General features: G+C 47.0%; 1 protein-coding gene across 1 annotated transcript in view; it reads right to left on the bottom strand.

The window, feature by feature from the left end:
* LOC146356368 (uncharacterized) overlaps positions 1-22,049 on the bottom strand; it is a 62,266-nt gene that overhangs the window by 3,884 nt on the left and 36,333 nt on the right. Inside the window, exon 3 of the mRNA XM_084832604.1 lies at positions 427-570. Coding sequence (XP_084688730.1) covers positions 427-570 — 144 coding nt within the window. The remainder of the gene's footprint in view (positions 1-426; positions 571-22,049) is intronic.

The following is a 22,049-nucleotide window of genomic DNA, read 5'->3' as shown; positions in this document are numbered from 1 at the left end:
GAGGAGGAGGTGCAGGGAATGTTGATCAAATTTTCAGATGACACAAAATTGGGCAGGATAGCTAATACCCTGGAAGACAGAAACATAATTCAAAGTGATCTTGACAGGTTGGAGCACTGGGCAGAAAACAACAGAGTAAAATTTTATAGGGATAAATGCCAAGTTCTGCACCTAGGAAAAAGAAACCAAATGCACAGTTACAAGATGGAGGATACATGGCTCAACAATACTACAAGTGAGAAGGATCTTGGAATTCTTGTTGCTCACAAGCTGAATATGAGACAACAATGTGATGTGGCTGCAAAAAAGGCAAATGCTCTTTTGGGCTGCATTAATAGAAGTATAGCTTCCAAATCCTGGGAAGTACTAGTTCAGCACTGGTTAGGCCTCATCTGGAGTACTTAGGGATGTATGAATGTCACTTACCTTTTCAAAGGATGATATTCACGGTCGGGGGGAGGCGCTCCGTCCCTCCCCCTGAAATTCTCTCCAGGGGGCTCCGCTCCGCAGAGATTCCATGGAGTCACTGGCCGGGGCCGCCCACAGCCGGACATCCAGCCACTGGGCAGACTGCAGGGACATAAATGGTAGCTGCTGTAGCCGTCGCCATTTGCATCCCTGTATTTTGCCATGATAGGCTAAGTAAATATTTATGTAGGCTAAAATGGCCAGAAAAAGGGAATGCAAATGGTGGCCTCCATTTGCATTCCCTTAGTTAAGCCATGATAGGCTACATAAATACTTACATAGCCTATCACAGCTTCCGCAGCGATGAAAATGGCATCCCAGTGTTAGCCGTGATAGGCTACGTAGGTATTTACGTAACCTATCACGGCTATATGGAAGAAGCAAATGGCGGCCGCAGATGCGGCCACCATTTGCAAGTCAGTGCAGCCGGCAGCAGGTAGGTGCCTCGTTCCGGGCCCATTTTGTGGGGCGGGGGGGCTTCGTTCTGCCATGAATTTCGGGGGGCTGAATGCACTGGCATTCGGCCTCACTGAGATCCATGGCGGAATTCTCTGACTAGGAGAATTCTCTGACGAGGAGTACTGGAAACAGTACTAGGAGTACTGTGTCCAGTTCTGGGCACCACAATTTAAGAAGGATGCAGACAAACTGGACAAGGTTTAGAGGAGGGCAACAAAGATGATTAGGGGACTGGAAACAAAGCCCGATGAGGAAAGACTGAAAGCACTGGGCACGTTTAGCCTTGAGAAGAGAAGACTGAGGGGAGATCTGATAGCGGACTTTGAGTACTTGAAAGGTTGTCACAGAGAGGAAGGCCAGCATCTCTTCTCGATCATCCCAGAATGCAGGACACAGAATAATGGGCTCAAAATACAGGAAGCCAGATTCTGGCTGAACATCAGGAAAAACATCATGACGGTTAGAGCAATATGACAATGGAACCAATGACCTAGGGAGGTGGTGGGCTCTCCCACACTGGAGGCATTCAAGATGAAGCTGGACAGCAACTTGTCAGGGATGCTTTGACTTGGACTCCTGCATTGAGCAGGAGGTTGGACTCGATGGTCTTGTAGGCCCCTTCCAACCTACAATTCTATCATTCTATGAAAAGAATTATAGAGTTTGAAAAAGATCGAATGGGATCTCTAGTCCCAATTAGCCTGTTGACTTTTGTTTAAAGGGAAGCTTTTTTTTATGCACAATGGCAGGGCCGGGAAATCTCATTGGATGAGTCTCTGATTACTCTTTGGGGCTTCCGGATGGAGGACTCCAAATGTTACTATTGAAAAGGAATTGTTAGGAATGTCAGAGAATTCCACCATGGACTCCAGGGAGGCCAGATACTTTAGAATCTGCCCCCCCGAATCTGTGGCAGAACGGCTTCCCCCCCGCCACCCCGTGGAATCCCCCCAGGATGGAGCATACCTGGTGGTGGATGCGGCAGCTACGGTGGCTCTGGCAGTGGTGAATGCGGCAACAGCAGCTCCAGCTAGTCTCCCGGCCGTTGCCGGGCTGCTGCAGCTGCAAATGGCACCTGTCGTAGCGGCCACCATTTGTGTGGCTGCCTTTCGTGATAGTTTAGGTAAATACTTACATAGCCTATCACGGCAAAGAGCAGGGGTGCAAATGGCGGCCACTATGCCACTTGTGCCCCTGCTCTTTGCTGTTATAGACTACGTAAGTATTTACATAGCCTATCAAGGCTTGGCAGCCACGCAAATGGCGGCCGGCATAGCGGCCGCCATTTGCGGCCGCAGCAGCCCCGCAGTGTCTGGATTTCCAGCTGTGGCTGGCCCCAGCTGGCAGCTCCATGGAGTTGCTCCAGAGTGGAGCTGGCTGGGGAGGATTCCAGGGGGAGGGACAGAGCACCTCCCTCCCCCAATGATGCCCCGGAATGGAGCAAGGTAAGTATTTCGTACATCCCTAGGAATTGTGCAGCTATTCCACGTTTTCTTTCTTATCAGATTTATTTCCGGGGTGGGGTGGGGAATAAAGGATAAAGAAGCACTGGAAAATCAGGGGAGGGATAGAAGTGGAAGATATCATCATCTGGACCCCTATAACTTTCCATTGGTGGGGGAGGGAGTTTGCAATATAAAAGCCTTGTCTGGAAGCAAATTTGGAATCCAAATTTGTTCATTTATTTTATTTAATATATTTCTCAGCCAGCTTTCAAGACTGCAGTTTCTCTAGGGTGTTTTACAATATAACTAGGGATGGCGGAGAATTTCTCCCCGAAACTTCGGGGGGCCGAGCGCCAACGTGTTCGGCCCCCCGAACAAGTTTTGGGGAGAAATCCTCCACCCCCCGCCCCCCGCCCCCCCCCCGGGACGGGACTTACCTTCCCTGAATGTCCCTCCCGGCGGCAGGTCCGGCTGGCGGTTCGTCCAGTGTTCGAGCGGGGCGGGAGCGGCAGCCGGTCTTTCGACCGGCTGCCGCCCCCGCCATTGCAATGAAAGAAAAAAAAAAAAAGTCCCCTGATAGGCTACGTGATGATTCACGTAGCCTATCACGGCAAAATTTGCAAAGTCAGCCATGATAGGCTACGTGAATCGTCACGTAGCCTATCACGGGTGACTTTAAAAAAAAAAAAAAAAAGTGTGTACGGATAATGGCGGCCCCCATAGGGAGCCGCCATTCCCGTTCCTTATTTGGTCACTGTAGTCTACGTCAATGTTTACATAGACTACGGCGAAAATAAGGGCAACGCTATTTGCGTTGCCCTTATTTTCGCCGTAGTCTACGTAAACATTGACGTAGACTACAGCAACTAAATAAGGAACGCGAATGGCGGCTCCCTATGGGGGCCACCATTCGCGTACGCACTCTTTTTTTTTTTTAAGTCACCCGTGATAGGCTACGTGACGATTCACGTAGCCTATCACGGCTGACTTTGCAAATCTTGCCGTGATAGGCTACGTGAATCGTCACGTAGCCTATCAGGGGACGTTTTTTTTTTGTTTTTTTTTACTTTCGTGTTCGCGGCCGGGCGAGGCGGGAAGCCTCCTCCCCGGCCTGAATTTCGGCTGGGCGAGGCGGGAAGCCTCCCCCCCCGGCCTGAATTTCGGCCGGGCGAGGCAGGAAGCCTCCCCCCCCGGCCTGAACTTCGTGGGGGGAGCAGCGAAGCGCTTCCCCCCACCGCGAAAAAGCTGCGAGAAAAGGTAAGTGACTTTCGTTCACCCCTAAATATAACACAGTAACATTCAAGAACAACAAATTATAAAACTGCCTTAAATGCCATGACTGTCAAACCAGTATGAAGTACATATGATTTTAGAATAGTGGGAGAAAAAAATCACATTGTGATGCAAATGAGTGAAAATGAACATTGATGGGCTTGATTTTTGCTTTATATTGTTATCATGCTCTTTTGCCCCAATGCAAGTCCTTGACATGGCTCACAAATGGTTCAAAACCGCATACCAAAACACAGATTACATCAAATTAAAAAGAATAAAAGCATTAAGTAAAAACAAGTAAACACAGGAGTATTTCATCATAACTGGTCTAACTGATCATCGTGTTTCCTTTTATATGGTTCCCCTTGTCTCAGCATTTAGAACACCTTTCATTATCCCTCTTCAGAACTGTCAGCAACTGATCAGGCCTTGCTGTCAGTTTGTGCCTAGGTAAAACTTCTTTCCCTGCTCAGACCAGTTACTTTTTTACAAGAAAAGGCTCCCTCGTCCGTCTTTTTCTCGGCCATTTTGAGTTGAAACCTGGAAGACCTGGTCTCACATTGTCTTCTTTTACCTCCTCCATGCCATCTCTTTTACCTCAAGCTGACTCAACCTTCCATTTGCCCTCCTTCTGCAGTTAAGTATTTGATCTTCTGCACTAAGGAGTTGTTGGCTGTTGTGTTGTTAATAATCCTGAAGGTTGATTTACATGGAAGTGTGAACTGGGATGTGAGTTTTGCAGAGTGGATATAGTCATGCGAAGGGAGGTTCATTTTACAGTGAAATCCTGTCCATGGGGGGATCTCCACAACAGGAGGAGAAGCGAATGTAGGATTTCCTGAATTTTTCAGGGAATCGGCTTTGGTCTGCGCAGGGCTCCATGAATGAGTGCACCGTACCATTCTAGATTGCTTCACAGTAACATACTCCCAGGTGGGTTGGGAGTGGGTTGGAGTGAATGTCATCAGACTGACAGGGGCTGATCAACCAAAGCGAGAGGCTTCCCCCAGCCTCCAATGTCAGAGTCTTCCCCGCCATGTCCTTCCTTACAGCTAAGCAAACAGAGAAACACAGCTGCAGACTTCTCCCTCCCCTGAAGCTCCCAATGCTGCAAAGGAGCAAAACTGTGAATTAATTACTTCCAAAAAGCAAGGAAGCAGACATCGAAGACATTCAGCTTTGACATAGCTTCAAGGCTCCTGAATGCGATATTTTGACTCATGGGAATCTCATTAACTTTGGGAGTGTGCATTTTGGGAACAAGCCTCATTGACCACAATGGGAGTTACTTCTGAGTAGACACACATATGTTTGTGCTGGGAAAGACAGGGATGGGAAACATAAGGATAGGAAACAACCCCTTGACATGTGTCACGGTGAAAGATGCACCCCTAGGAAGGGCTAGCATACCCAATGTGAATGTGGGGTTTGGGCCACACAACACCTGTAGTGTAGTGCAGAGAACCTGACATATGGAAAAAATCAGATTTTAACCAGTCTCAGGAAATCTGGTTTTTCTCCGGAAAGCTCCCAGGTGGTTGTGGGATGGCAGCCCACATGTCCCCCGAATGTCTTCCAAGCACAGCCACCTCACAGCAAGTTGCCCATAGAGACACCTCCTGTGTTTACTCAACAGCAAAACGCCCACTATGCTCAATGGGACTTACATTGAGGTAGCAAGCCAAAGATATGACACGCATAATTTCCCCTACCTCATTAAAATACCTGGGCCACACAATGGCTTTTGGGTAAATGCTGAGCTTTATGTCCAGGGATGCCTGTCTCTTCACACTTCCAATATTCACTATACCTTGAGACTCATTGGGAAACAGCACCCAATTCACAATATCAAAGTCAGCTTCCAGCTCCCCATTCTCATCCATATATAGTCCCTCCATGGAAATATTAGAAAGCTGGACTTCTCTTAAGAAAGCATAAAGCTAAAATGACAGAGAAAATAACCAGCATTTAGGAAACATGAAAGCATATATTCAATAGCTCATCTGGACTCAGACTTGCTGATGGTCACTGGTTTCTCACAGCCACCACTGAGATACCTTCCTGAGACCCCTCTTTTTGTTTCATCCTTTTGGAAATCACCAGAGTCTGTTTTATGACATATAGAAGCTGAGTTTGCACCCGAAAGCAGCTTGCCCCATCCTGGTACCCTTGAGATGTTTTGGACTACAGCTCCCAGGATTCCTGATCACTAGCCACGATGTCCAGGGCTGATGGGAGCCGAAGTACAAAACTTTTGGAGGGTACCAGGTTCAGGAGTATCCAGCAAGCAAAGTCCTGTCTGGCAAAGTGAACTGAAGCAACGGATTTGTGGCATCACTGAATAGGTCTGAGCGCTGCCTCGGCCCGAAGCCCGAGCTCCAAGTCAAAGCAGGGCACTTCGGGCCACTTTGGGCCACCTCCAAGGTGAGGCGGAGGGGGCCCAAAGTGGCCCCAAATGGAGCAGGTCGCTCCGAAGCGCTCCCATGCACTTCAGTTCAATCCGGAAATCCAGCTGCCACACCACCGCCACTGCTGCCTCCCAGCCCCCAGCTCCTTCTGGAGGGAGGGAGCCATCCATTTTTAAAATGGCTCCCCCCATCCCCTGGAACAACAAGCCTGCTGCTGGCATGCATCCAGAGGGCCTAGGAGACGGTGGGGCCGTGTCTCCCCTGGCAACACCAGCACGCCAGCTCACCCGGTGGTGCTTCCCCTGTGGCATCCCCCCCCCCATGGAACAAGGGTGCAGGTGAGGAGCTGGGAGCTGGGCAGCGGGTTGGGGGAGGCGAAGTGGGATTCGGATGTCTGAATCCCACTTCGGCTCTGTAGGCCAAAGCAAGTCAGCCCCCCCCCCCCAATCAGACCGAGTCGAATCAGGCCTGCTTCAGAGTCCCCGAAGTGGCCTCTGAGTCGGATTGCAGGGTCCATGCACAGCCCTGCCATTTAAAGCCAGGAAATTCTCCATCATCTTTTGATCCAGTGGCCTTCTTGGAAGTGTCCTCTCCTTTCTCCTCAGTTTTGCCTTCTTGGTAGATTCTGCAGTTCGTGGAATGTTTAAACATATTAAGTGGTGGTGCTATTCCCACCCCCACCCCCCATGAATTCCACATCAGAGTTCCCCACCCATCAAGTGCCCTTTACAAATCACTGTCTTCTTCTTCACCCTGAGGCTGTGTGAGGGACGGCATGATTTCCCATTTCTCCTTTAACTTTAAATGTGATGAAAAGTTAACATTTGTACACAGATTCTTTAAGACTTATTGTGGATCTCTTGATGTCAATGAGGAACTGGTTGAGACAGAGTGGACATACTCACTAGCTAGGAGACAAGGAATATTCAGTTTCAGAGAGAGCTCCATGTAGCTCAAGAAACCATCCCTTTACAGTTTAATAGATCATGTTCCCTATTTTAAACAAATCACAAGTCTTGCTTCTTGACAGAGGAAACAGCACAATATTAACTGCCTACTTGAGAAACGTCTTGTTCTAGAATAGGAAATGGACAGAAAAGAGCTGCCCCAGTTAAACTGCCCCAGTTCCTTTATCCACCCAGTATTTTGTATTGTTTCCCCTCCTGGTGCTAAGGGTATTGGCAGGGAGGGGAGAAGAGTCTAACTCTGGCTTGCTAAATACTGTATAGTTCAGGGGAGTGCAACCCCAGGTAGAATGGGTAACTACTCAAGCACAGGGTCTCTGTCTTTCAAGGATTCAATCTGTGTTAATTTGCCCTCATCCAGGTCGTTTTGAAAACCAGTCACCAGTCAAGGCTTCCTATAAACATCAACAACATTGGCAATAAGCTTGTACCCTGTGTGCCCCCACAGCTAAGAGGAAGGGGTTGAAGAATGATCACCCAATGTTCCTGTCTGAAACTGGCACCACATATAGAAGGTGGAATCACTGGAGTACAGTGCCTTCAACACCCAACCAGGAGAGCCGGTCCAGGGGAATCCCAGGACTGATGATATCAAAAGCCAATGAGAGATGAACTAGAAACAACAGGGTTTCACTCTCACTGAACATCTCTCAAAGAAGGTAATCCATTAGGGTGACCAAGACAGATGCAGTTCCATAACCAGCCCCCCAAATCTGCTTGAAATGGGCCTAGACAGTGTCCAGAGAGGGTTTCTAAAATCTGTGATTATATTACAGCTTCCTTATGAACATTAGGATCCACCCCCTCATGTACAGACACATTTGCAGGACTCTGGACCCACCCAGTCATACCCCCATGTCTAGCTTGCATTAGCCACAAAGGTCAGGGGTTGAGAGGGCACGTGGTCAGAAGCATCACTCCTTGTCTACTTCATCTGGCCACAATAAATGAAATTGATCCCATAAAGCAGGCAGGCAGGGATGTCAGTCCTTTTCAGTGGATCAACAGCAACAGTGGATCAACAGCAACAGTGGATCAACAGTGGATCAACAGCAACAGTGGATCAACAGCAACAGTGTCAAGTTTGCTGCACAGATAAAATATATTGTCCCGATAGTGCTTCAAAAAGGGATGACAAATGTTTGAGGGGTCCAGGTGTCTATGCATTGGAGCAGGGATGTCAGAGAATTCCGTCACGGATCTCGGTGAGGCCAGTGCATTCGGCCCCCCAAACTCCGTGGCAGAATGGCCTGCCACCCCCCCGCAGATCCCCCCCGGGATGAGAATTACCTGGAGCGGATTTTCCGGATGGTGGCGCCTCCAGCGGCGGCTTTGGTGGAGGCGACGGCGGCGGCTAGTCTTCTGACCGGCTGCCGCCGCCGCTGGCATTTGCAATCTGTTGTTGTTGTTCTTTTGAATTTTTCCCCCATTCGTGATAGGCTACGTAAAGACTTACATAGCCTATCATGTCTGGGTTAAAATAAAAAAAAATTCATATGCAAATGTTGGCGGCTGCCGCCATTTCCGTTCCTTATTTTTGTCTGTCTTAGTCTACGTAAATATTTACGTAGACTAAGACGGCGAAAATAAGGGGGAATGCAAATAGCGTCTGCTACGCTATTTGCATTCCCCCTTATTTTCGTCATCTTAGTCTACATAAATATTTACGTAGACTAAGACGGCCAAAAATAAGGAACGCAAATGGCGTGGCTGCCACCATTTGCGTACACTTTTTTTTTTTTTTAACCCAGACGTGATAGGCTACGTAAGTCTTTACATAGCGGCTGAATATAGGGACGCAAACGGCGGCGGCTACGGCCACCGCCATTTGCGTCCCTGCTAGCCAGCAACCGGATGTCCGGCTGCTGGCGGATCCGGCCGGTGGCTCCACGGAATCCCCACGGAACGGAGCCGGCCGGTGAGGATTCCAGGGAGAGGCGTGGCAGCGAGGATTCTGGGAACCCGACGTGGAACCCGGCGGAGCCAGGTAAGTGAGGTTTCGTACACCCCTAGCATTGGAGAGTATGTGAATAATGCCAGGATAACTGCCCCAGTGGCAAATTAAAGATGCAACAAGGGCAGCAAAACAGGCTCCGTTTGCTATCTGCACTGCTGTGCAATAGACACAATTAGGTGCTCTAACACATGTTTGCTCATCTTCACCCCAACTCTGTTCTTAGCCTATTGTCATTTGTGGTAGTGTTGCAAAAGGAAAAGGGAATACCTGCCATGGCTGCAACCTGTCCACTTTACCCACCATCGATGTCCACTTGGATCGGGATGAATATGCAGCATGCAAGGCATGGGCCATTACTTGCACACTGTAGTAAGTACTGAAGCTGTCTTGAGACAGGGCTCTTTCAAGCTCCACCTGGGGCAGTGTCTCCAGTTTCTCTTTCTCTGTGCATCTTCTCCAGATTTTCATGGACAAAACATGCATTGAATAGAAACAGCGAAAGGCCCTCTGCCAAAACTGTTCTGTAGCCAAAGAAAATGGATTGTAGTAGTCATGTTTTGTCCGTTTCGGGGTTTTCATTTTGAAGGACAAAGAACCATGGAGGAATCGGAAGTCATTAGGATACAAAGATAAGTTCACATTGATGTCCTGAAAAGCTGTTGTGATCCAGACCTTTGCTCCAGTTTGTTTCAGTTCAAGTATATATTGTATCAGGACAATGGCAGTACAGCCGTAGTGAGCATCCACATAGTAAACAACTACATTCACATGTCTCCACACAACAGAAAGTTCAGTCACGTGTGTGATTTTTCGTGGTAGTCTTTTTGAGAAGGCAACACAAATTCCACTGCTACTCATCAGAGGTATCATGGCATTTGTGAAACTCTCCCCATTGTTGGTGTCTGGAGCAAAGAGACCAACCCATGTCCATCTGAAAAACAGGAGTAGTCGGATGATCCCCGGGTACTGGGTTTCTTCATTTGGGGCCATCCGGTAGACAAAAGGGAACTGAGATTTATCATTAAGAATGGGAGCAGCAAAGCCATAACTGATCTTGTGAGAAAAGGAAGAGACAGATGTTTTGCATCACTTTGTTTTCAGGATGAAGTTCAGAAATTAGTACTGTCTGTCAGTATGATAGATACCCCAAGGGTCTTTTGTGGTTCAGCCATCCTTTCTGTGATTTGCTCAAAGAGGAACAGTGGGGTCCTTGTCAGTGCACCACTTGGCAGAGTGGCCAGGGCACCTAAGCCACTCCACCAATATCAAAACAAGAGCACCCCGTAGGCAGTGCTTTTCCATTCCCCACAGAACTGAATGCTCCCCTTTCAGTTACACTTGAGGAGATGACTGGATGTAGGTTAAAGCTACTTGTGCCTTGAGTGAGCCCAGCATAAAGCATAGATTTACCTCTCCTCCCACTACAGTCTTATTCAGGAATTACAACCATGGAAGTGGAACATAAGCAGAAAAGGCTGCAGGGCCATGACTTTAGTTCAGGCACAGGCCACTATATTAGTTCAGAAGGCAGCGTCCCCTGCACCAAGAACCCTGCAGGCGCACCCCACCGCTACCCCCAGAAGTGTTCATCCAGCTGAAATCCCAGTAATTCTGTTGGAAAACAAGGTATCCAGGGAGTGTGCACTGGGGGACATTTTGGGACCTGCAGGGCCTGTTCAAGAGGACCAGGATTGACTGGAACCAGAATGGAACCAGACTGCTGTTGCTTAGCATAAAAAAGATGGCAGATCATCTTTGGGAAACCTGACAGGAGCGAGTAAGCATCCAGTGTGTTCTGAATCATCCCTAGAAGATGAAAGTGAAAATGTTTCTGATTGCCTAAATGGGGACAGAAAGGGTATAGGCCATGAGCACAAGGTCAAAGAGGCCTAAGGGTCATAGCAGATGATGCACACACCAGAGACATCTGATGAGGTATACCATGTATGGTTGTTTCTGTGCTAATTAGGGATGTACGAAAGTCACTTACCTGGTCTCGCAGCTTGCTTCGCGGTGGGGGGAGGTGCTTCGGTTCTCCCCCAGAAGTTCAGGCCGGGGGGGGGGGAGGCGCCCTGCCTCGCCCAGCCGAAATTCAGGCCGGGGGGGGGAGGTGCCCTGCCTCGTCCGGCCGAAATTCAGGCCGGGGAGAAGCGCCCCGTCTCCCCGGCCGCGAACTACGAAAGTCAAAAAACAAACAAACAAACCCCGTGATAGGCTACGTAATAATTTACGCAGCCTATCATGGCTAGATTTGCAAAGTCAGCCATGATAGGCTACATTAATTGTTACGTAGCCTATCATGGGTGACTTTGAAAAAAAAAAAGCGTGTACGCAAATGGCGGCCCCCATGGGGCGCCGCCATTTGCGTTCCTTATTTGGTCCCTGTAGCCTATGTAAAGATTTACGTAGACTATGGCGAAAATCAGGGCAACGCTATTTGCGTTGCCCTTATATTCGCTGTAGTCTACGTAAATCTTTACGTAGACTACAGGGACCAAATAAGGAACACAAATGGTGGCGCCCCATAGGGGCCGCCATTTGCGTACGCCCTTTTTTTTTTTTTTTTCAAAGTCACCCGTGTTAGGCTATGTAACGATTAACGTAGCCTATCATGGCTGACTTTGGAGATCTAGCCGTGATAGGCTACGTTAATCGTTACGTAGCCTATCATGGGGCTTTGTGTTTTTTTTACTTCAGCTGTAATGGCGGCAGCAGCAGCCGGTCAAAAGACCGGCTGCTGCCCCCGCCCCCACCGAAAGCCCGCTGAACCGCCGCTGGGACCCGCCGCCGGGAGGGACATTCGGCAAAGGTAAGTCCCATCCTGGGGGGGGGCGGGGGGGCGGAGAATTTCACCACCGATTTCGGGGGGCCGAATGCGTTGGCGCTCAGCCCCCCGAAGATTCGGGGAGAAATTCTCTGCCATCCCTAGTGCTAATGCTAGAAGCCTCTGGGCAAAGATGGGAGAGTTGGAGTTCCTGGTTCCAAAAGACAACCTAGATACAGTAGGCATAATGGAAACCTGCTGGAATGGAGAGAACCTGTGATATATGATCATCTCAGAATATAAACTGTATATGAAAATCAGGGAAGGGGGTACTGGTGGAGATGTTGCTTTGTTCATAAAAGACAGCCTTGTATCAAGCAGATTAAAAAAAGAAGAAGTCAAAAGTGGCAGACTCCTCCAGAGAAGTGTCATGGGTGACAATACCAGTCTCCAAAAGTGAATTTGTACCCGGCTCTAATAGTAACAATACCAGGCTCCAAAAGTAACTTCTGATCCCTCAGGCACTGCCTGTTAATGCCAACCCTAACTACAGTCTTTCTTCAGCCGCGATGTTTGATCCCCCAGATCTCATTCCAAAGCAATGCCACCACCATAACTCATCTCTGACACACACTCCAGAGAACAAGCTTCCCCAATGGGCAGAGGCACTTTGGAGAGGGAGCTGAACCAAGACAGCGCTCAGCTCCCATTTCTATGCAGCCGGCCTCCTCTCCCAGCCCAAGTCATACCTGTGGGGTTTTATAGATGCCTGACATCATTGCAATATGGAGGGAGAGGTCAGATTCAGTCCCTTCAAAAACAGCCAGAAGATTATTCATTATCTTTCTCCCACAGTTGTAATTTGGAAGATTACTTTCCCCACCAGCAAGCAGCTGTAGCATGGCATAGGAAGTGGTTCTTCCATAAAAATGGCTCTCATAGATGTCGTAGCCCAGGCTGATGTTGGGCAAGAGCCTGGGGTTCTGATTGATCTCCTGAACAGCAAACAAGAAGGACAAGATGTGCCAGTATCTTATACCCAGCAAACTGGAATGAATGAATGAATGAATGAATGAGTATATGAATGAATACAAAATAGATGAGCCACATTGTTATCTCTCATTGAATGAAAACAAAATGTTACTTACTTTTCTTGTATAAGTCTAAGGCCCTATTCCTGTGATATAAATTTCAGAAGAGGATGTTTCTTATATAAGTTGAAGGCTCTATTTCGGTGATATACATTTCAGAAGGGCCTATTTCTTATATAAGTCGAAGGCCCTGTTACAGTGATATAAATTTCAGAGGGGCCTGTTTCCTCAGAAAGTTTGTATGTGTTAATGTTTAATTTCAAAATAGATATGGTATGCTGTATTTAAATTAAACGTTTGAGGGTACAATGTGTACTTATATATCTAGTATAAAATATAAAATATATTACTGACTGTTGAAGGTTTATTTTAAGTTTTATTATTATATAACACTATATTAATTTATTATTAATAATAATAATAAAAATAACAACAACAACAATCTAGGCTACTGGGAATGAACTGTAGACCTGTTTCTTGGATATAAGATTGATGATATGATATTGAAATGTAAGGTTGTTTATTAAACTGTAAGATTGTTAAGGTTATATAGTTTGTAAAATAGAATGGCATTGGAGGCTGGGGGGTATTGGAGTTTAAATTTAATTCTTTAAGGGGGAGGGAGAGGGGGGGAAGGGGAAAGAATCTTCTTCCTTTTTCTTCACGTCCTTTCCTACTCCCTTTGCCTTTTTCCCTTTTTCTTCTTTCTTTTTCCTTCTCTTTTTGTTATTGTGGTGTCCTCATCAGAATATTGTATTGTTGGGAAATTCTAGTATTGATCAGGTTGTTGGTATGTTTGGTATTGTATATTTCATTTATAAAGATAAAATAAATAAAAATATATTCAAAAAAAAAATGTTTGTATGTGTGAAGGATGGCTGGAACTAATCCCAACGTCCCTGCAAGGTAGGCCCAGACTACCTCAGGCCTCTGTCCCCAAATGATAACCTAGCAGCCACCCTCACTGGCCAGCTAGTACTGGACTTAGCACCGAGTTTACCCAGAACAAAGCACTCCCCACTTTAAGGTTGATTAAAGGTTTATTAAAAGGGAAAAAAATTAGGGTAGAGGGGAAGGGAAAAAAATTAGGGTAGAGGGGAAGAGGGAGAATAAAAGATTGAATGACCTATGACATTCAGAGAACCTTCAAGACCGTACAACCAAGCAAATCAACCAAGTGCTGGCTACCCTATCTATACATTGCCAAAGGGCCTCCTGGGACAGGGTCCTTGCCAGCAGGCTAACACATCAGAATACAGCCCAGAAGAGGGGAGACAGCCACACCTTTGCCCAGACTCCTTTTATTGCCCGCCCAGCCCTGGCAACTCAGAGCAGATTTCCCCCAGCTAATCCTAGGCCTGGACTCCAAGCCCCTCACCCCACCCCAGAGGGGGCAGAATCTTCCCATTAACCCCAGCTGTTATCACTGTCCCAGTTAATGGAGTCTCTGCCTGACCTTGAGCACCAGGGCCAGGGACTCACAGCAAGAAAACTGCTCATGGGGGGGTTATATCGTATGTGCTTGCTAGGCCTAGCTTGATGGCTGGAGAAAGGCAGCTCATTGTTCTTGCCAGCATGTTTGTTGTGAACATACCTTTGTTGAAAGGTGAATAAATCTCCATTTTGCACTTAAAAACAAAAATTGAGAGATTATGCCCCATTCCTTGAGAGAGAACGTTGACAGCCTTCCAAGAACAAAATCATATACACACACACACACATAAAATGTTCCAAACTGGCTGCAAATGTTGCAGTACCATTAGCTGCTTTAAAAAGGTGTTGGTCGATTCATGTCCCTGGGCTAAAACTGTCCTCTACAGTGGTGGGAGAACAAGTCAGTGGACATCATTTTTGGCAGTCCAGCCCTTGACTGCCACAAACCACCAGGATGCCACAAGGCCCTTTCCATCCACCTCCCTTGTGTGTGTGAAATCATCTGAAGTGCACAGCAGTGCGGAAGTCCCAGGAGTGTGGGGCATTGCTGGGGGACAGCACAGAAGTCCCTACAGCCCCATGATGCACTGCACTTCCCCAGTATAGAAGGACTGGGGGAGCTAAAAATCACATAGCCTCCCAAATGTCAAGGGAAAATACTCCTAGCCATCACCCTAATTCTCACAGGAAGTTATGTCTGAGAAGGTCTTGGGAGGTCAATGTAACATGCCCTCCAATTCTCACACCAAAGAACACTGCCTGAGCATTCACCCTCCCTTCCCCTCCCCTCCCCTTTCCCCAAGTGCTCATTTGCACAATGGATTTCATTTGACTTACTATAGAGTAGCTGCAACTCAAATGCATCCAATCTGGAACTGGAAACAAAGCCCTATGAGGAGAGACTGAAAGAACTGGGCATGTTCAGCCTTGAGAAGAGAAGACTGAGTGGAGATATGATGGCACTCTTCAAGTACTTGAAAGGCTGTCAGAGAGGAAGGCTGGGATCTCTTCCCCATAATCCCAGAGTGCAGGACATGGAATAATGGGCTCAAGTTACAGGAAGCCAGATTCCGGCTGAACATCAGGAAAAACTTCCTGACTGCTGGAGCACTACAACAGTGGAATGAATTACCTAGGGAGGTAGTGGGCTCTCTCACACTGGATACATTCAAGATGAAGCTGGACGGCCATCTCTCAGGGATGCTTTGACTTAGGGCATCTCAACACCAGCCTAAAATTCTGCATTTAAAATAGGGCTTTCTGCTTCTGTTTTAAATGCAGGATCACAACGACTCCCTTTTTCATGTGCTTCCTTTTCCCACACCCCCTTCCCCTCCTTCTCCTCGTATTTGAGTTTTCCGTTATCTTTCATTGATCTCACTCCTTCTTCTTGCCACTTTTATTCTTTTCATGGAGGAAAGTGAAGCAGAACATAATGGGCTATTTTAAAAACGGAACAAAGGTCATTTAGTGCAGGAGACGCCTTGAACAATCACGGTAAAGAGCCAGCAAACTTCCATGAAGGAGCAATCTCAATCGTAGGATAAAAGCGCAGTGTGAAGAAGCCCTTAGATTCCTGCACTGAGCAGGGGGTTGGACTCGGTGGTCTTACAGGCCAGAACTGTCACTTGAGGCACAGGTGAACTCAGTGGCACGGAACACTTTTTATCAGCTTCAGCTGGTATGCCAGCTACACCCTCATCTGGACAGACAGAGCCTAGCTACAGTTATCCATGCTCTGATAACTTCTCGTCTGGATTACTGCAATGCGTTATACGTGGGGCTGCCTTTGAAAACAGTCTGGAAACTTCAGCTGGTCCAAAATAGGGCAGCAAGATTGTTAACAGGGACTGGCCTGCGAGCTCATATTACGCCAGTACTTTTCCAGCTGCACTGGCTGCCAGTCCATTTCTGGGCCCAATTCAAAGTGCTGGTATTAACATTTAAAGCCCTTAATGGCTTGGGGCCAGGTTGCCTGAAGGATCGCCTCTTCCCATATGTGCCTGCCCAGACCTTAAGAACATCGTCAGCGGCCCTTCTCCGTGAGCCCCTGCCAAAGGAAGTGAGGCGGGTGGCTACTAGGAGGAGGGCTTTCTCTGCTGTGGCAACCCAGCTGTGGAAGGAGTTCCCTAGTGAGGTTCACCTGGCACCTACATTGTATTCCTTTTGGCACTAGGTGAAGAACTTTTTATTTTCCCAGGCACCTTAGCATTTTAGCTTTCTAGAATTTTAGCTTTGCTGTTTTAAATCTGTATTTTAAACTCCTGCACTGCTGCTAGGTTTTATTGTGGTTGTATTGCTATATTGTGGTTTTAATGTTCTGTATATTTTAAATTGTTTTATTGTGTGCTGTTTGGTTTTAATTTTTGTGAACCGCCCAGAGTGCTTTGGCTATTGGGCAGTATAGAAATTAATTAATTAATTAATTAAATAAATAAATAAATATGCCCCTTCCAAACCTACTATTCTATGATTCTGTGATTCAGTCATAACTTCTAGCTTATAATAGCCAGTCGTGCTGTGGATGGAGGGGCTTTGTGCTTAGACCATGGCCAAGAAAAGAAGCACCCCAGCTCCAATCTGTGTGTATCAAACAGTTTAAAAGCAAAGGGGGTGTTTGTTCTTTTGCTTCAAACTGTGCTAGGAAACCCTAATAATATAGCCACTTGTCATCATAACAAATGAAGGTCGTCTTAAGGCCAGCAGAGTTCCACATTCACCATCAAAAGGTTAAAAGCAAAGAAGGTGTTTCTTTGTTTGGTTCAAACTATGCAAGGAAATCCTAATTATCCAGTCATATGCCATCATGTTCCCCTTCATGAATCACTGCCTTGTACTGGTGAAGGGGCTTGAGTAACTCAGTGAAGCCATAAGCTATGCCGTGCAGGGCCACCCAAGACGGACAGGTCATGGCGGAGAGTTCTGACAAAATGTGGTCCACTGGAGAAGGAAATGATAACCCGCTCCAGTATTCTTGCCAACAAAACCCCATGGAATGTATCACAAGGCCAAAAGAGATGATGCTGGAAGATGAGCCCCTCAGGTCGGAAGATGTCCAATATACTACTGGAGAAGAGCAGAGGGTATTTCCAAGTAGTGCCAGAAAGAGTAAAGGGGCTGGGCCAAAGCCGAAAGGACACTCAGCACCCATGGGTGCCACCATTTGCGTACGCGCTTTTTTCATTTCTTTTCAAAGTCAGCCGTGATAGGCTACGTAAAGATTTACGTAGCCTATCACAGCTGAATTTGAAAATCTAGCCGTGACAGGCTACGTAAATCGTTACATAGCCTATCATGTGTTTTTTTTTACACTTTTTTTTTTTCTTTCACGGCCGGGGAGACGGGGCGCTTCCCCCCAGCCAGAACTTCGGCGGGGAGGGATGGGGCACCTCCCCTCGGCCTGAATTTCAGTGGGGAGGGGCGGGGCGCCTCCCCACCCCCCAAGAATTTTTTGGGGGAGAACTGAAGCGCCTCCCCCCCACCCCCAAAAAAGCTGCGAGACAAGGTAAGGGACTTTCGTCCATCCCTACCTCATACAGGTTTCTCAAGAGACAGGTAACGTGGTCTGGTACTCCCATCTCTTTCAGAATTTGCCACAGTTTTTTGTGATCCATACAATCAAAGGCTTTAGTGTAGTCAATGAAGTAGAAATAGACGTTTTTCTGGAATTCTCTTGCTTTCTCCATGATCCAGCGAAAGTTGGCGATTTGATCACTAGTTTCTCTGCCTCTTTGAAACCCAGCTTGTACTTCCACTAGTTCTCGGTTCTCGGCTCGGTTGTACTTCCACTAGTTCTCGGTGCTGAAGCCTAGCTTGTAGGATTTGGAGCATAACCTTGCTAGCGTGTGAAATGAGCACAATTGTACGGTAGTTTGAAGATTCTTTGGCATTGCCCTTCTTTGGAATTGGTAAATAAACTGACCTTTTCTAGTCTTGTGACCACTGTTGAGTGTTCCAAATTTGTTGACATATTGAGTACAGCACTTTAACAGCATCATCCTTGAGGATTTTAAATAGCTCAGCTGGAATACTGTCATCTCCGCTAGCTTTGTCCTTAGTAATGCTTCCTAAGGCCCACTTGACTTCAGTCTCTAGGATGTCCAGCTCAAGTTCAGTGATCGCACCATCGCAGCTATCAAGGACATTAAGAACTTTTTAGTATATTTCTTCTGTATCCTCTTTCCACCTCTTCTTACTCTCTTCTGCTTCTGATAGGTCCCTGCCTTCTTTGTCCTTTATCATGCCCATCTTTGCACAAAACATTCCCTTGATATCTCTGATTTTCTTGAAAAGATCTCTAGTCTTTCCCATTCTACTGTTTTCTTTGATTTCTTTGCATTGTTCATTTAAGAAGGCCTTCTTGTCTCTCCTTGCTATTCTCTGGAACTCTGCATTCAGTTGGATATATCGTCCCCTTTCTTCCTTTGCTTTTCACTTCCCTTCTTTCCTCAGCTACTTGTAAAACCTCATCAGACAGCCACTTTGCCTTCTTGCATTTCTTTTTCTTTGGCATGGATTGAGTTGCTGCCTCCTGAACAATGTTACGGACCTCCGTCCATAGTTCCTCAGGCACTCTGTCTATCAGGCCTAATCCCTTAAATCTATTCCTCACCTCCACTGTATATTTATAGGGGATATGATTTAGGTCATACCTGAATGGTTTAGTGGTTTTACCTACGTTCTTCAATTTCAGCCAAAATTTTGCAACAAGAAGCTCATGATCTGAGCCAGTCAGCTCCAGGTCTTGTTTTTACTGACCGTATAGAGCTTCTCCATCTTTGGCTGCAAAGGACATAATCAATCTGATTTCGATATTGACCATCTGGTGACGTCCATGTGTAGAGTCGCCTCTTGTGCTGCTGGAAAAGAATGTTTGCTATGATCAGCGTGTTCTCTTGGAAAAACTCTATTCGCCTTTGTCATGCTTCATTTTGTACACCAAGGCCATGCTTGCCTGTTATCCCAGTGATTTCTTGACTTCCTACTTTAGCATTCCAATCCCCTATGATGAAGAGGACATCTTTTGTTGGTGTTAGTTCTAGAAGGTGTTGTACGTCTTCATTAGGGGTGGACAAAAGTCACTTACCTTTTCTCGCAGCTTGTTCGCGGTGGGGGGGAGCGCTTCGCTGCTCCCCCCACGAAGTTCAGGCCGGGGGGGGGAGGCTTCCCGCCTCGCCCGGCCGAAATTCAGGCCGGGGGGGGAGGCTTCCCGCCTCGCCCGGCCGAAATTCAGGCCGGGGAGGAGGCTTCCCGCCTCGCCTGGCCGCGAACACGAAAGTAAAAAAAAAAGAAAAACAACGTCCCCTGATAGGCTACGTGACGATTCACGTAGCCTATCACGGCTAGATCTGGAAAGTCAGCCATGATAGGCTACGTGAATCGTCACGTAGCCTATCACGGGTAACTTAAAAAAAAAAAAAGCGCGTACGCGAATGGCGGCCCCCATAGGGAGCCGCCATTCCCGTTCCTTATTTGGTCGCTGTAGTCTACGTCAATGTTTACGTAGACTACGGCGAAAATAAGGGCAACGCAAATAGTGTTGCCCTTATTTTCGCCGTAGTCTACATAAATCTTTACGTAGACTACAGGGACCAAATAAGGAACGTGAATGGCGGCTCCCTATGGGGGCCGCCATTAGCGTACGCAATTTTTTTTTTTAAGTCACCCATGATAGGCTACGTGAGGATTAACGTAGCCTATCATGGCTGACTTTGCAGATCTAGCCGTGATAGGCTACGTGAATCGTCACGTAGCCTATCAGGGGGCGTTTTTTTTTTTTCTTTCATTGCAATGGCGGGGGCGGCAGCCGGTCGAAAGACCGGCTGCCGCTCCCGCCCCGCTCGAACACCGGACGAACCGCCAGCCGGACCCGCTGCCGGGAGGGACATTCAGGGAAGGTAAGTCCCGTCCCGGGGGGTGCGGGGGGGTGCGGAGGATTTCTCCCCAAAATTTGTTCGGGGGGCCGAACACATTGGCGCTCGGCCCCCCAAAGTTTCGGGGAGAAATTCTCCGCCATCCCTAGTCTTCATAGAACCGATCAACATCAGCTTCTTCGGCCTCAGTGGTTGGGGCATAGACTTGGATTACTGTGATGTTGAATGGTTTGCCTTGGATTCGTACTGAGATCATTCTGTTGTTTTTGAGATTCTACCCCATCTTGCTTTTCCCACCCTTTTGTTGACTATGAGTGCTACTCCATTTCTTCAATGGGATTCTTTCCCATAGTAGTAGATATAATGGTCACCTGAATTAAATTTCCCCATGCTTGTCCATTTTATTTCACTGATTCCCAAGATGTCTATGTTCAATCTTGCCATCTCATGTTTGACCACCTCTGGCTTACCTTGATTCCTTGATCTTACATTCCAGGCTCCTAAGCAATATTGTTCTTTACAGCATCGGACTTTCTTTTCACCACCAGACACATCCACAGCTGAGTGTCCTTTCGGCTTTGACCCAGCTGCTTCACTCTTTCTGGCACTACTTGGAAATACCCTCTGCTCTTCCCCAGTAGTATATGGGACACTTTCTGACCTGAGGGGCTCATCTTCCAGCGTCATATCTTTTAGCCTTTTGATTCGATGGGATTTTCTTGGCAAGAATACTGGAGTGGGTTGCCATTTCCTTCTCCAGTGGATCACATTTTGTCAGAACTCTCCGCCATGACCTGTCCGTCTTGGGTGGCTCTGCATGGCATAGCTCATGGCTTCACTGAATTACGCAATCCCCTTTGCTACTACAAGGCAGTGATCCATGAAGTCATTGTTACTTACCGATCAAGCCTGGTTAGAGGGGACTTGAAGAAGACGTATGGTTCTTGACATGTAAAATATTGTGAAGCTATAACTCCGCTAATGAGGTAGTCTCCTGGTCGGTAGTAATTTGAAGTTCCATTTTGATCTGGTATCATGTTCGAGGAGCATTTTGTCATCTGCATCTCGCAGGCTGCATGAGGTAAGAACAGCAGCAGCAGCAAAATAAGCAGCAGCAGTGATTTCATTCTTGTTCTTTGTGCTATTCCTCCGTCTCCCTGTTCCACTCACTTCTTAGCCAGATAATCAGAAGAAGCAAGATGGAGGCTTCAATTTCTTTACAATTATTAGGAGTTCTGAGCAGAAGAGGTGGACTAAACGGCACTACAGACATGATAAACCCAGCCTACCCTAAATGTCATCCTAAGCGCTTGGTAGCTTCTCAGGCATGGTGGACAAAATTGCCTCAAGTGGCCACTGATTTTAATGTTTAGTATGTTGGTCTCAAAGGCATTCTCCAGAAAACAAATTCTCTTGAGCTTTGGCAAGAATTGGAATAAATAAATCACTATGTTTTTGATCGTTACTAGGTGGAGCATCAGCTCTTCAATTTCATAGACTCTTTGAGTGGCTTGAGATGCAGCTGCAGATCTGGAGAAAAACATGTTTGTGAGGATTTACCAGTGAAGCGCCATCTTCTGATGGGTAGGCAAAGGGGAAAGGTGAGTGTGGCCTGACTATCAGAGAAACACCAACAAAAGTACCAGGATTAATGTGTGTGTGTGTGTGTGTGTTTATAGATAGATGATTGATTGACTGATTGATAGATAGATAGATAGATAGATAGATAGATAGATAGATAGATACTGTAGATAGATGAAAGATGGATGGATGGATGATAGGTAGATGATAGATAGATGGGGAGGGAGAGAAAGAGAGAGAGAGAGAGAGATGGATGTATACCAGGAGTGAAGAACATGTGACCCTCCAGATATTGTTGGACTACAAGTCCCATAAACCCCAGGCACCAT

This window comes from Heloderma suspectum, chromosome 2 (assembly GCF_057233095.1).
Source record: "Heloderma suspectum isolate Gila_16-S chromosome 2, 16-S_ref, whole genome shotgun sequence".
NCBI lineage: Eukaryota > Metazoa > Chordata > Lepidosauria > Squamata > Helodermatidae > Heloderma > Heloderma suspectum.
The sequence above is the reverse complement of the archived record's forward strand: the minus strand, read 5'-3'. Positions and strand labels throughout refer to the sequence as shown.